This window comes from Vigna umbellata, chromosome 10, assembly GCF_029865625.1.
Source record: "Vigna umbellata cultivar VRB3 chromosome 10, Vumbellata_1.0, whole genome shotgun sequence".
Classification (NCBI taxonomy): domain Eukaryota; kingdom Viridiplantae; phylum Streptophyta; class Magnoliopsida; order Fabales; family Fabaceae; genus Vigna; species Vigna umbellata.
This window is the reverse complement of record NC_142174.1, coordinates 8,941,092-8,954,709: the sequence shown is the minus strand read 5'-3', so window position 1 is coordinate 8,954,709 and position 13,618 is coordinate 8,941,092. Positions and strand designations below refer to the sequence as shown.

General features: G+C 37.9%; 1 protein-coding gene across 2 annotated transcripts; it reads right to left on the bottom strand.

The window, feature by feature from the left end:
- Positions 1 to 1,711: 1,711 nt before the first annotated feature.
- Positions 1,712 to 13,191, bottom strand: LOC124824976 (uncharacterized). 2 transcript variants are annotated; one of them, XM_088100618.1, is made up of 4 exons: positions 12,205 to 13,174; positions 10,874 to 11,723; positions 9,741 to 9,930; positions 1,712 to 2,196 (listed from the first exon to the last, which is right to left on the bottom strand). In XM_088100618.1, the coding sequence occupies exons 1-4, from the start codon at positions 12,975 to 12,977 to the stop codon at positions 2,069 to 2,071; spliced, it is 1,941 nt and encodes a 646-aa protein (XP_087956744.1). In that variant the 5' UTR covers positions 12,978 to 13,174; the 3' UTR covers positions 1,712 to 2,068. The 2 variants fall into 2 exon arrangements, with proteins under 2 accessions (XP_087956744.1, XP_087956745.1); XM_088100619.1 differs by lacking the exon at positions 1,712 to 2,196 and adding an exon at positions 8,144 to 8,537 and having other exon boundaries at positions 12,205 to 13,191.
- Positions 13,192 to 13,618: the final 427 nt, after the last annotated feature.

Below are 13,618 nucleotides of genomic sequence, written 5' to 3'. Positions count from 1 at the left end.
TTAAAATTTTTCTAAGTATTATTCAGATCTTTTAGAATCAATTCATTTAACTTATTTAAATACTCATAATGTCCGTTAGAGGACAAGGGTTCGTTTCTTTTGTTCAGAAACGTGTAGTCAATGTACTGTAATACGTTCGTCCTTATTTATTAAAGGATGAACGCTCGTTAATTTATGAAAGTGGAACACAGAATGAAAATGTGAATAAGAGAACTGGTTAATGTGTGCGAATGGTATTTTGAGTGAATTATTGGAAGTGGATTTTGAACGAGCGTTCCAAGGAGGAACGTCTCCATGATTTGAATATGAGAAATTATGTAGTATGACCATGGTAAAGCTGCTGATGGCTGTTCATCCTGATATTCCGTGAGTGCTCGTCCTCATGTAGAGGGGAGTAGGTCATGCGTGGGAATGGCAGGAGGCCCTAGTCCTATTGAGTACTTTGGACTGATAGGGTTAACCTCGGGTGGCAGCTGATGGACGTTTCCAGTTACTACATCACCCGGGTGCAAGAACGCCTGTAGATACATGGATTCATACAGTCCGGACGGTCGTTATTTATGAGAATTTGGATGAGTTATTCTATGCTTTAATATGTTGTTATGTGTATTGTTTTGTTGATTTTATATGTTAGATTTTATATTGGGTGTATGAATTAAATTACCTAAGCTTACCCTTGCAATTCCTTGTGTTGTCTACTGTTGTTGTACGTTCGTCTTGTCAATGCAATGATCATCCGTGTGGATGTGAGCAGACGGAGAGGCGCCACTTGAAGAAATGCTGGAAGAAGAAAATTTGGAAGACGCCAATCTTGTTGAAGTAGAGGTTAAAGCCGAACCCTAGAGCGCTCGTTCAGTAGTAGCTGTTAGTGTTTTTGGATTGTATTTTGGGGACGTTCGATTATTTAATTTTGTAAAATCGTTCGTCCAGAGCTTGATATTTTGTAGATAGATCCCGAACCCTGTATATCTCGTACGTTCGGCTTCTAATAGCTGTTATGTTTAAGACTGCACTGTTAATTCTGTAAATGTGATTAGTTCTAATTAATGGTAATTGCTATTTATTGGGATGTTACAAGTTTGATGTGATTACTTTTAGTTCCTATAAAAAAAAAATCGATGTCACAGTATTATTTTTTAATGTTGGTAAAGATGATTTTAATATCCATTAATTGACCAACTCAACTAAAATTGATTTTATGAATGTCATTCAAACAAATTGTCACTTCACATCAAGCAAAAAATTTGACAAAAGAAACCTTAAACTAAATACTTTTAAAAACTAACTCTACACAATATTAACGAAACATCACATCAACTGAAAATAACTTCATCAATATGAATGAATCGAAGAAAAAATACGGAAAATAAAAAAAAATGTTATTTTTCCTCACAATATCATTCCATCCTATTTGAATAACTTAAAGATGAAAACACTTTTATGATGTCTAAAAACCTCACTTTATCAATTACAAACAAACATATATCTAAACGTGTAAAGTAGTATTTTGTAATGATAGCATTGTACTAAAATTATTAATAGTATTAATAATTAATTATAATTGGACAAAATAATAAATTTAACAAACTTAAACAAAGAACTAAATTATGTTTAAAAGAATAAATAACCAGAGTTCAAAAATAGAAAAAGAAACTAAGATATAGAAGATGACAGAAAAATTATAAAAGAAATATACTTAATAAAAAATTGATGATACAAAGAAAGACAATGTAGCTTATATAGAAGAGAGATTTATCACTGGCTTGTTCAACCGATATACCAATCTCTAAAGCTAACTACACAACAAAATGATATACCATTTATTCATTATTTTAGTACAATTCCTAACTCGAACTTATTGCTGTGATGATTATTTTACATTTACAATACAAGGTAATTTGTTACCAAGGTCAAAATTTTATCTGTAGTAGTTTATGCAGGCAAGATTATTTCACCTATGTCAGGGATTCACATATATAGAATTTTACTAGGAAGTGTGGTTTTGACAGGGATTCATCCAACATGGCCTGTGAGCATTGAATGATAATTTGAATTCATTGGTGCAGCTTTAAGCATCAACATCAGGGCCTGGATATGCTGGTAAACTCATTATGCGCTTGTCTAAGACAGGACCTCCAAGAGTAAAATGATAGAGGCTCTGGAATGTTGAGTCTTTTAAGCCAAGGAGCTGATGAACTGCAAAAGATCACAATATTTTCAACAACTGTAAGAATTCCAAAATGCAAGTACAGTACAAGTAAGTTTTTCACAATTTAGGAGTGTTGAAGTATAAGACTTCAATTGTATTAGTACATAACGTTTCTTCTGTTGTCCCATGATTAAGCATACAAGTGTTGCACAGAATAACATTAAAACTCAAGCTAATCCATCCTTAGCATTATTTTCATATCATTCCTTCTCCTCTATAACCAATTTTGTGAGCCAAAACAAGTGCTTAACTCACCTGCATATAGTTGCTACAACTAAATACTTGTTAAAGATTATGACTCCACAATTCAATTGCTGGAAAAGAAAGGAAATAAGAGGATACTAGAATCTGGTTCTCCATCTAAAAGTACAATCACTGCTAGATTTGTCAACCATAGTGAACAGTTGATCACATATTTGGAGCAAACTAAGCACATTTGACTTATATGCTCAAGTTCGAGGAGAAGCCCTATAAATATAGAAATAAGGAACAAATCATATATAATTAGGAATATCTAGATTATATGTATAACTGGGAACTGTTAGAATATTTACCCTATTTATCATGATTATATTGTGTCTAGGACTATTCTATTTATCATGATTATGTTATGTCTAGGTTACCCTATTTATCATAATTATATTGTGTCTAGGTTATCCTATCACGACTATAGTGTGTCTAAGGTTATCCTAATTATCATGTACTCTTTTATCAATTTATTTTTATAAATAGAAGATTAGGAGAGGGATCAATCAAGCCTTCTAGAATTATTTCTTTTCAATCTCAAGTTGGTATCAGAGCAGGTTCTCTGAGTCTCTTCCTACTCTATCTTTGTTGCCCCCGGTAGCCGGAAGCCAGTGACTGTCCACAGAAGTTTTTCACCATCAACCTCTATTCCTGACGTCGTTCGACACTGTCCGTATCGTCCGTCGTTGTCTGTCGCTGTCCACTGCTGCCCACCGTTCGTCGTTGTCCGCTGCCGACCATCGTCTACTCATGTCGCTGCCCACCGTTCGTCGTTGTCCCTGCCGACCATCGTCTACTCATCTGCTGCCACAGTTTAGTCCAACGACTAGTGATTCTGGATCGCCTCCTTGAGCAAGAGGGTTACTTTTCATCCTAGCGCCGCCACGCGTGCCACATCTGTCCGACATCTGTCCGACATCCGCCTCCGCCGTCGTCACATTTTCTTTGGCAAAGTTAGGGGTTTTGTGCGCCTCGAGGAGCGCGACCCATCCCTAGTCGTTGCCTCATTCTCATCCACACGCAACGCACGACTTCTCTCTTATAAGCTTCCGGCGTGTTTGTCACATACCACCCTACTAGTGTTAGAATCACACTTCACAACTGTCGTTCGTCTCGCTCGACCAAATAAAAAAAAAGAAAAAACTCTCTATTTCAACATTTTACCTCTGTTTCAGCATGGTTCCTTAGCCTCCTTTCATAATATTTGTTTAGCTTTGCATATTGTAGTAGATGTGATGTTCTTGATGCTTTGTGTCATTTATTTAAAAGTCTCTAAGGAGAGTCGGTGTTATCAACTGGTTAACACCAAGGAATTTCAACACTAAACTCTCATTAAAAGAATGAATGGGGTACATTGTTTATATACACCTGAAGATTATACAATAACAGAAAAAAACAAAATTTGAATTACACGGCAGCCATTACTCTCCCTTAATTCAAATCCTTGAGTGACACAATCCCAATCTTTTCCCGCATGACTTCAAATTTGTCAGCAGCCAGAGGTTTTGTAAACAAGTCTGCTAGCTGTTCTGTAGCTTTGCAGTAACACAATTTAATCCTTTCTTTGTTAACAATGTCTCTCAAGAAGTGAAACCTCACCTCTATGTGTTTGCTTCTCCCATGACTTACTGGGTTTCGTGCAAGGTTGATGGCTGAGGTGTTGTCCATCTTCAACTTCACTGGTTTCTCCATTATCATCTGCAGCTCTCTCAACAGTTCTTCAAGCCAAACTCCTTGACAGGAAGCATAGCACCCTGAGATGTATTCTGCTTCACAGCTAGATAGAGCCACAACAGATTGCTTCTTGGATGACCATGAGACTGGTGCACCGTCCATAAAGAAGATGAACCCTGATGTACTCTTTCTTTCAACTGTATCACCTCCATAATCAGAGTCGCAGTACCCTGTGAGCTCCAAGCAATCTTCATGACTTCCATATGGGAACAATATTCCATAATTTGAGGTGCCTCTTATGTATCTTAAGATGCGTTTCACAGATTCCATATGACTCTTCCTCGGCTGACTCATAAATCTACTTACTAAGCCCGCCCCAAACACTAAATCAGGTCTGCTGTTGCACAAGAACCTCAGGGATCCAATAATCTGTTTGAATCTTGTTTCATCTACCTCTTCTTCGGTTTCATCTTTCCCAAGTTTTACATTTGCTTCTAAAGGGGTTCGTGCAGCATTACACTCATGCATTTTGAAGCGTTCGAGCAACTCCTTTGCATATTTCTGTTGATGCATAACGAGTCCTCTGCTTGAACGTGTAAACTCCATTCCAAGGAAATAACTAGGTTCTCCTAAGTCGGTCATTTCGAAGTCTGACTTCATCAATTCTTTGAATCTATCTATGTCCTTCAGCTGTGAACCTGTTACAAGTAAATCATCTACATACAAACAAACAATAAGCAAATTACCTCCTGTAGTCTGCTTCACATAGACCCGTGCTCGACTTTGCATTTTTCGAATCCATGATGAATGAGTGATGCGTTGATCCTTCTGTTCCAGGCTCTGGGTGCCTGACGTAAGCCATACAATGCCTTCTGCAATCTGTATACTTTCCCTTCTTTGTCCTTTTCTTCGAATCCTGGGGGTTGCTGAACATAGACTTCTTCTTCGATTGTGCCATGGAGAAAGGCAGATTTCACGTCCATCTGGAAAATTAGCCATCTTCGTGCACATGCAACTGCTATAACAAGTCGTATGGTTTCCAACCTTGCAACCGGTGCAAACACCTCGTCAAAATCGACACCTTTCTTCTGCAAAAAACCCCTTGCCACAAGACGCGCTTTGTATTTTGACATGCTTCCGTCAGGATTCAGCTTCCTTTTGAATACCCATTTGACACTTATACTTCGCTTGCCACGTGGAAGATCCACCAACTTCCATGTGTTGTTCCTTTCAATCGACTGAAGCTCCTCTATCATGGCATTTCTCCATTCAGGTTGCTTTAAGGCAGCGTTCACATCCACTGGTTCTGCTCCTGCCATTAAAGCGATGTGAATTACCCTTCCTTCTTCATCGAGCGCAGCATCTGAGTACACTTCATAATCGTCAAGTCTGGATGATCTCACAGTTTGCCTCTTTGGTCGTTGATTTTCATTGCTATGATCGACAGAGACACCCTCTGTCCTACTTCAGTTTCTTCATGTTCGAGATCATCAGTGGGCTCACGAACCAGAAACTTCTTTGAATCTGTATGCATGTAACTCCAATCCCAAGATTCTTTCTCTACCACGATCACATCTCTGCTAATGGTCATTTTCCGCCTCATCGGATCATAGAGCTTGTAAGCACCAGTCGGATGGTAGCCGACAAACACCATTGGCTCGCTTTTGCTTTCAAGTTTGGTTCTCTTATGATCTGCAGTATGAACAAATGCTAATGAACCAAAAACCTTTAAATGTTTTACTGATGGTGTCGATCCTGTCCAGACTGCCAGAGGAACCTTTCCTTCTATCCGTTTGGTTGGACACCTGTTGAGGAGATAGACAGCTGTCGTCACGGCTTCAGCCCACAGGTTTTGTGGCAAGTTCTTCTCCTTAAGAAGACATCTGGCCATGTTCATTATAGTCCGGTTTCTTCTTTCTACAAGTGCGTTATGCTGAGGCGTGTATGGTGCTGTTACCTCATGTGTTATGCCTTTCTCTTGACAGAAAGCTTCAAACGCGTGTGAGGTGAACTCTCCTCCGCCATCAGTTCGTAAAATCTTCAAGACCTTGCCACTTTCTCTTTCCACATTAGCCACGTATTTCTTGAAGACATCAAGTGCCTCACCTTTTGTTTTAATCACAAACACCCAACACATCCTGCTAAATTCATCAACAAAGACGATGAAATATCAATTTCCAGCCAATGACAACGTGTCCAGTGGTCCACAAATATCAGCATGTACCACGTTCAAGCATTCCTTCGATCTTGTCTCAACTTGTGTCTGGAACATTTTTCTTGGTTGTTTGCCTGTCAAACAAGATTTGCAAGCATCAATAGGTAAAGAAATATGTGACATACCTGACACCATGGATTTTTCCTTGAGTTTCTGCAAATCTCTGAAGTTTAAGTGACCAAAGCGCAAGTGCCATGTCCAACTCTCGTCATTCTTCAAAACAGATAGGCATTGTGTATTTTCTGCTGCATCAAAACGCACTTGAAACGTTCTATTCTTTGAAAGGTTACTGGTTAATACTAATCTTCCCTTTTTATCATATAGTTTCACCTGATTCTGATTACCCATGACCACTGTGAATCCCTTTTCGACTAATTGTCCTAAACTAAGGAGATTACATTTCATTTCAGGTATGTACAACACGCTGGAAATCACTGCCTGTGAGCCACTTCTTTTGTTGATAACCACGTCTCCCGTGCCTTCAACCCTCAAAGTACTGTCATCAGCAAATTTTACTTTGCTTTTCTTTGTGTCATCGAAGTTAACAAGCCATCCTTTATTGCATGTCATGTGATTCGAGCAACCCGAGTCAAGATACCATGTGTTATTCACCGGTTTCTCACATTCCATGGTTGTCATCACCATCAATGTTAGTGTCTCTTCATCCGATTCTTCCTGTACAATAAGAGCTTCTTTCTCTTTGCCTTGAGATTTCTTTTGACTCGCCTTTTCTGGGAAGCATTCAGATGCAAAGTGTCCATATCTATGACAGTTGAAACACTCAATATTCCTTTTGTCTTTCTTCTTTGACCCTTTCTTGAAATTTTCTTTCTTGTTGAACCAGTTTTATCATCTGGTTCTTCTGTATCTGCACCACTGCCATCTTTTGTATCAGCATCACTGCCATCTTTCCTCCACTTTCCTTTTCTCAGTTTTTCTTCTCGTTTCTTAGGCTTCTTTTTCTCCTCGCTTTTAATATGCTTGACCTTGAGAGCATGATTATCGCGTCTTACAGAGTTTCTGTCTAGTATCTTCATCTCACGTGCCTCCAATGAGCTCTGAAGCTCCTCTATCTTGAGTTTTTCAACATCTTTAGATTCTTCGATGGCCACAACGATGTAATCAAACGACGGCGGTAATGATCTCATTATTTTCTCAATGATCATTGTATCTGAGACAGCTTCACCACATACTTTCATCTGATTTGTAATTGTTAATATCTGGCAGAAGAAATCACTCACCCTTTCACCTTCTTCCATAACCAAATGCTCATACTGTCGCCTCAAGGTTTGAAGTCTTACCTTCTTGACTTTTTCACCTCCAGCGTAGCATCGTACCAGAATACTCCATGCTTCCTTAGCTGTAGTTGCGTTCTGAATTTTTTCAAAATGGGCATCATCCACGCACTGGTGAATGAGCAACAACGCCTTGTCATCCTTCATCTTTAATTCTTTTTTCTGTTCCTCTTTGCCAGAAAGATCTGCTTCTGATCCTTCAACAACATCACTGACTCCTTGTACCCGAAACATCACACGCATCTGGGTGCTCCAGCGATTCCAATTCTTGTCTGAAAGAACTGGAAATTGTATCGAGGATACATCAGCCATTTCTGCCAACTTCTTGATCAAGAACAGTCTTCTTGTCTTTCGTTAAGATGCTACAACCACCCTTCTCAACCACAGTAGGTTCTCTTGTGATGAGCAAACACACACGCACCAGGTTCTATAACCTTGGCTCTGGATACCACTATTGGAACCAACGAAAGCTATTGCAGAGAAGACTAATATCACAGAAGTATATCAGAAAAAATAAACTCTCATTAAAAGAATGAATGGGGTACATTGTTTATATACACCTGAAGATTATACAATAACAGAAAAAACAGAATTTGAATTACACGGCAGCCATTATCAACCATCGTAGACCCCATCAATCAGTCATGGAAGTTTAGTCACTGCAGTTTGTTTCAACCACTACAAGTCCCATCAGCCAGTGATGGATTTAGTCCTTGTAGTTTGTCGCTTTTAGCTATTGCAAGGCCCATCCATATTTAATGGAATCCAATCTCTATAGTTTGTCGCTTTAAGCCATGCAGGCCCCATCCTTATTTGATGACAATCCAGTCTCTGCAGTTTGTCGTTGTCTACCACTCATCATTCACTTTTGATGGAAATCAACTTTGTCAAAGTCATCCTACATAAAGGTTCATGGTGTTAGATGAAGTTTCGTGGTTGTCAAATATTATTCTCCATAAGCTTATGAGAGTCTCTTTGGTTACACTGGTTTGTGAGTCCAATTTGGTTTATAAGCATATGTACATCTTATTCTTATTCGAAGCCAGAGTTACCACGTCTATTGCCTCGACATTTTAGACAAGTTGATTTTGTTGGAATGAGTTTATTTATTCCAAGCTTGACACATACAATTCGTATGCTTCAGCTTGAGGAGGAGTTTTAGAATATTTACCCTATTTATCATGATTATATTATGTCTAAGGTTACCCTATTTATCATGATTATATTATGTCTAGGTTACCCTATTTATCATGATTATATTGTGTCTAGGTTACCCTATCATGATTATATTGTGTCTAAGATTACCCTAATTATCATGTACTCTTGCATCAATTTATTTTTATAAATAGAAGATTATGAGAGGGATCAATCAAGCCCTCTAGAAAATTTCTTTTCAATCTCAAGTGAAACATTTTTATTTATTCTCATATCATACCTTTATTATTGGAGGATATCAAAATCTTCTCTATTTATTGTATTGGTTTCATTTCCCCAATGTAAATAAAACATGTGTCTCAAATATTGTATTGGTTTCATTTCCCCAATGTAAATAAAACATGTGTCTCAAAAATATACGGTTTGAGCATAATATATCTCTGTTTCCTATAATTTAACAAGGAAATCTGCCAGCACTCAGATATTGAACTACTTACTATAAGATAAAGGTCCAAAGTTCCCATCGTCACCATAAATTGTGAATAACACTGCAAACGTTATCATCACATCAAACATGATTTTACTTCAATGAATATCTTTAGGGACCTCGGTGCAGTTTCTATCTAATTGTAGTACCATATACTTAATTCAAATTTAAAATCCAAGTTCAACCAAATGTTAAATGAGAAATGGCTGCATAAAAGAGACAATTTAGAAACTAAAACTTTAATACATGTTAGCATAATGCAACATTGAAGAAAGATGTCAAGTTATCAACACTCACTTGATGTGAAAAGTTCAATTAATATGCTTAAGTATTGAATACTTTTCCAATATATAAAAGTGCAATTGATGTGAATGCTTTTGACAAGGACTCAAAAAAAAAAAAAGAAATAACGGCCACCAGACCAAAGTTCTCAAAGCAGTGGTGAACAAAGAATCATACCAGGGTCATCAAAGAAGCAACCAATTCCAGTTGCTGAGATTCCAATAGCATGTGCTTCAAGGTACAGCACCTGTCCAAGGACTCCAGTTTCCCAAAATAATCGTGGATACATCCAGACATTCTTTTCACACAAAGTAGGTTCCATGCGGGCCAACATACCAAGGCTGAAGCAACCATCACTTGCAATGTCCTGCAAGAACGTGATACACTTGTAAAGCAGGATATACAATATTCATGGAGTATCAGTTCAGATTCTAATTAGAAATAAGACTGATATTAGTGTTATACAATTAATGGTATAATATCATTGTACATTAAAGTTATCAATATATCAATCAAAAGCTAAACCATTTCTGTACCTCAACCATTAGATCTTAAGATAATAAAGCACGGCAATAAGTCAAAGCTTTGATACCCAGATACACAAATCCCATCTATGATGCTATCAGGAATAAACAACCGTCTATTCACTTATTCAGTAGAGACAAAACTACCAGACAGTATGTGATAATTGTGAAGTGGATGGATATCTTATTAATTTATACAAACCAAATAAAATGTGTTTAAATAATAATTACGGCTTCAAAGCAAAATCCAAATTTAACTCCGTTATCTATTAAAAACAGTAGCATAAACCCTGACTTTCATGCTAATAAAGACATCTCTTGTTAGAGGCTGGAAAGTGTATGAGAGAAGGAGAAAGGTAGGAAAGTAAGTTGGAGAGCCTAACTGTATTAACAGTTAGGAAGGAGCGGGTGTGCTTGCATATAAAACAGAACCATTGTATTTCTGTTAAGTTAGTTAAGACTTTACTTTGTATAGTCAGGGCTAGAACCTGAGGAGGGGGATTAGGCTCCCGCTTATACCCATTGTACTTGTACTTTGATTGCTGTTAATACAAGAGTATACCATTCTTTTCCCTTTGGGACTTACTTTGGTGTTTTGGAGTGAGAAAGACAGGTTTCATTTTCCAGAAACCTATCATCTCTCATCTCCTCAATGACTGTGTTTCATTTCACAATCTAACTAGAAAATTATTTGATCATGTACAACATAATTCACGGACTTTAAGAAACATCATGAAGCAATGCAAAATTCAAAAGACAAGTAGGCAATCACCCATTGCCACATACCTGGTGGCACGAAAGCTGCTTCACAAGCTGCCGGCAATCAGATCTGAGCAGTTCATACAGTGGAAGCTCATCCGGGCAGCCCTCTGGTTTGGTCCACAAAAAGTCAGGTAGCATAGCTTTCTTCAATTCATCAAAATGATTTTTATTCCTCACCAAGAAATACAATCCTTGAGGCAATCCCACCACTCTATGAACAAATAAAGCAGCATGCACCTCAGCATCCCATGGAAGAGCCCGAAATGGCAAAGCCAGCTGCCTTCTTTGCCTCCCTCCACCCAGGCAACCTGAAGGAAGACAATGCAACAGAATTTGATAAAATGCATCTCTCTCAATTTTAGTTACTCCATCCATATCAACAGCACTCCTTCGCTTCCTAACAACTTCCCTCATAGTTAACCCCTTATAAAAACCCTCCCCACAAACACCACTCCTCTGAAACGGCTCAACCGAGAACTTATCCCCCAATCTCAAAGGCTTCTTCACAGCCTCAGCAGTCCTATAAATAACATCCCAACACACATGCTCTTTGCTAAGGTAATTATGTTTCCCCTTCCACTCCAACTTATCAAACCCCAATATAGCTTCACTTAATTCCTTCCAATTAACATCAAATCCATCAACCCCACTCGGATAAACCAGCATCACACAATCAGGATGCTCAAACTCAATTTCTGGAATCTTCCCTCTAACAGCACGCGACGGAATCTCAAAATCAGGGAAAACATGAAGCCCCATGAGCCTCTTCAACTCCTCACACCCCAAGGTATCCAAAACCTTCACATCCCAACCAAGACTCGCAGCAGCCATGGCAACTGCCCCAATGGCATGACCAACATCATGGTTACAGTACCTGAATTGAATAAACCATCAATTCCGTCCCTATTTTATTCTCTCTTAAGTGATTATTAATTTAACAAAACTACTTAGACAATTTCTGAAGTACAAAATATTATCAGTTCAGTCCCTAAGTTAATGAATTTTTCCTTGTCTAGATAAATTTCTCCATAATTACTTCTATAAAATGAAAAAATAGAAAAGTGAATTAAACTTCTCCATGATGCACAAACTAAAATCATCATCAACACTGAGAGAAGCTAAATGAAGAGAGTTCCTACATATTAACACATGCATAAACTATATCATGCTTATTAAAAAAGAGAATATTTTTACAATAAAAGAATTAACAAAATAACATCTTTAACAAACTTCGATGACAAACTAAAACAATGTTTTAAGACTTAAATGACCACTCACCAAATGTGTAGTATTTATAGCACTACTAATTAAACATTTGAAAAAGGGGGATAATTTAAGCACAAAATTGGCAGTACCTGAACGCGCGTTCCCCATACTTCCAAGCCTCACGCCAGAAAACCGAGGACAACCCAACCAGAAACGAATTGGTTGGAAAAAACTTGGGGAAAAACCCAGATGGGATTTGGGCTCTGAGTTCCAAAGAATGCTCCTTTGGGGCATAATGAGCGACAAAAGCGGAATCAGAGATAGAGGGTATGGGTGGGGCAACGATGTAGGCTTCAGTGGGGTGCAAATTGCCACTACTGGGGTTAACTCTGAGGGACCAAGTGGAGAAGCCAGTGGTTTTCCAGGCGGAGAGGGCGAGGGAATCGAAGAGGAACTGTGAAACGGTGGATTGGGAAATGGGGTGGGGAGAGGGGAAAGAAAGGAAGAGAGAGTGGTAAAGCGGTGGTTGATACGGTGGTTGTGGGTGGAGAAGAGAGATGAGAGGAGCGGAGAGGTATCTACGAAACGGGTTGGGCTGGTTGGCCCAGTCGAGGCCGTGAGGCCCCCGGGCGTAATGGTTGAGGTTGTGCTTGGTTTGGTTGTGGTATTTGAGAACGTGGGAGAGGTGTTGGTTAAGGTTGTTTTGAGAATATTGTTCGTGGTGTTGTTGGGGGTTGGAGGATGTTGACGGAGAAGGTGAAGAAGAAGATGAAGATGCAGAGGAAGAAAATGAAGGCATCATGGCATGGGAATGGAATAATGGAGGGTGGAAGAATGAGAGAGTGAAAGGGGTTGAAGGAAGAAAATGGAGAAGTGGTGGTGATGGGGTGGTGAGGTTTCTGAGAGGGTAAGGTGATGGCATCTTTTAAAAGGTGAGAGTGAGGAAGAAAGATTGGAATGAAGAATGTGTGCAGTGGAATTTCATTCTAGAGTATTCAGTAGTTCTAGACTCAGTTTTCAGTGTGTGTGCTTTGCTTGTGGCAACAACTACCAGAAGAGGATGAAAAATTGTAAGAAAAATGGTATTTTGACACACGCAACATTCATTTAATTTGATATCATCTTTTTTTTTTCTTTTTTCTTGACATTATCTTTTCTTATTTTTTTTACTCTTTTGTACTATATCTGAAATAAATGTAAAAATATGTTATTGTAATTTACACAAATTATTGAAATCGAATCAAATAATTTATGATGTGTTACAATGAACTACTTTTAATGGAAAGTTTATTTTTGTAAGAATTTAAAATGAAAAAATGGGTTATTTTAAAATACAATTGAGATTTTTAATAATTTATTAAAATAATATGATTAATTAAAATTAAAAATTAATATTAAAAGATTTCAAAAATTTTGAGAATTTTAATCTTTTATATAATTTTACTAAACTTTTTTTTCTCAAATCATATCAAGGATGTTATGGATTAGAATTTTGAATAAACACTTGTTGTAAGAACCTAAAATATATATATATATATATATATATATATATTAAAAGAAGAT

Coding starts and splice junctions, on each gene's coding strand:
- LOC124824976 (XM_088100618.1), bottom strand. CDS start 12,977: ATGCCATCACCTTACCCTCTCAGAAACCTCACCACCCCATCACCACCA. Junction 9,931..10,873: donor AGCAGCTTTCGTGCCACCAG/GTATGTGGCAAT, acceptor ACGTTCTTGCAG/GACATTGCAAGTGATGGTTG. Junction 2,197..9,740: donor TTGCTTCTTTGATGACCCTG/GTATGATTCTTT, acceptor GATCTTTTGCAG/TTCATCAGCTCCTTGGCTTA.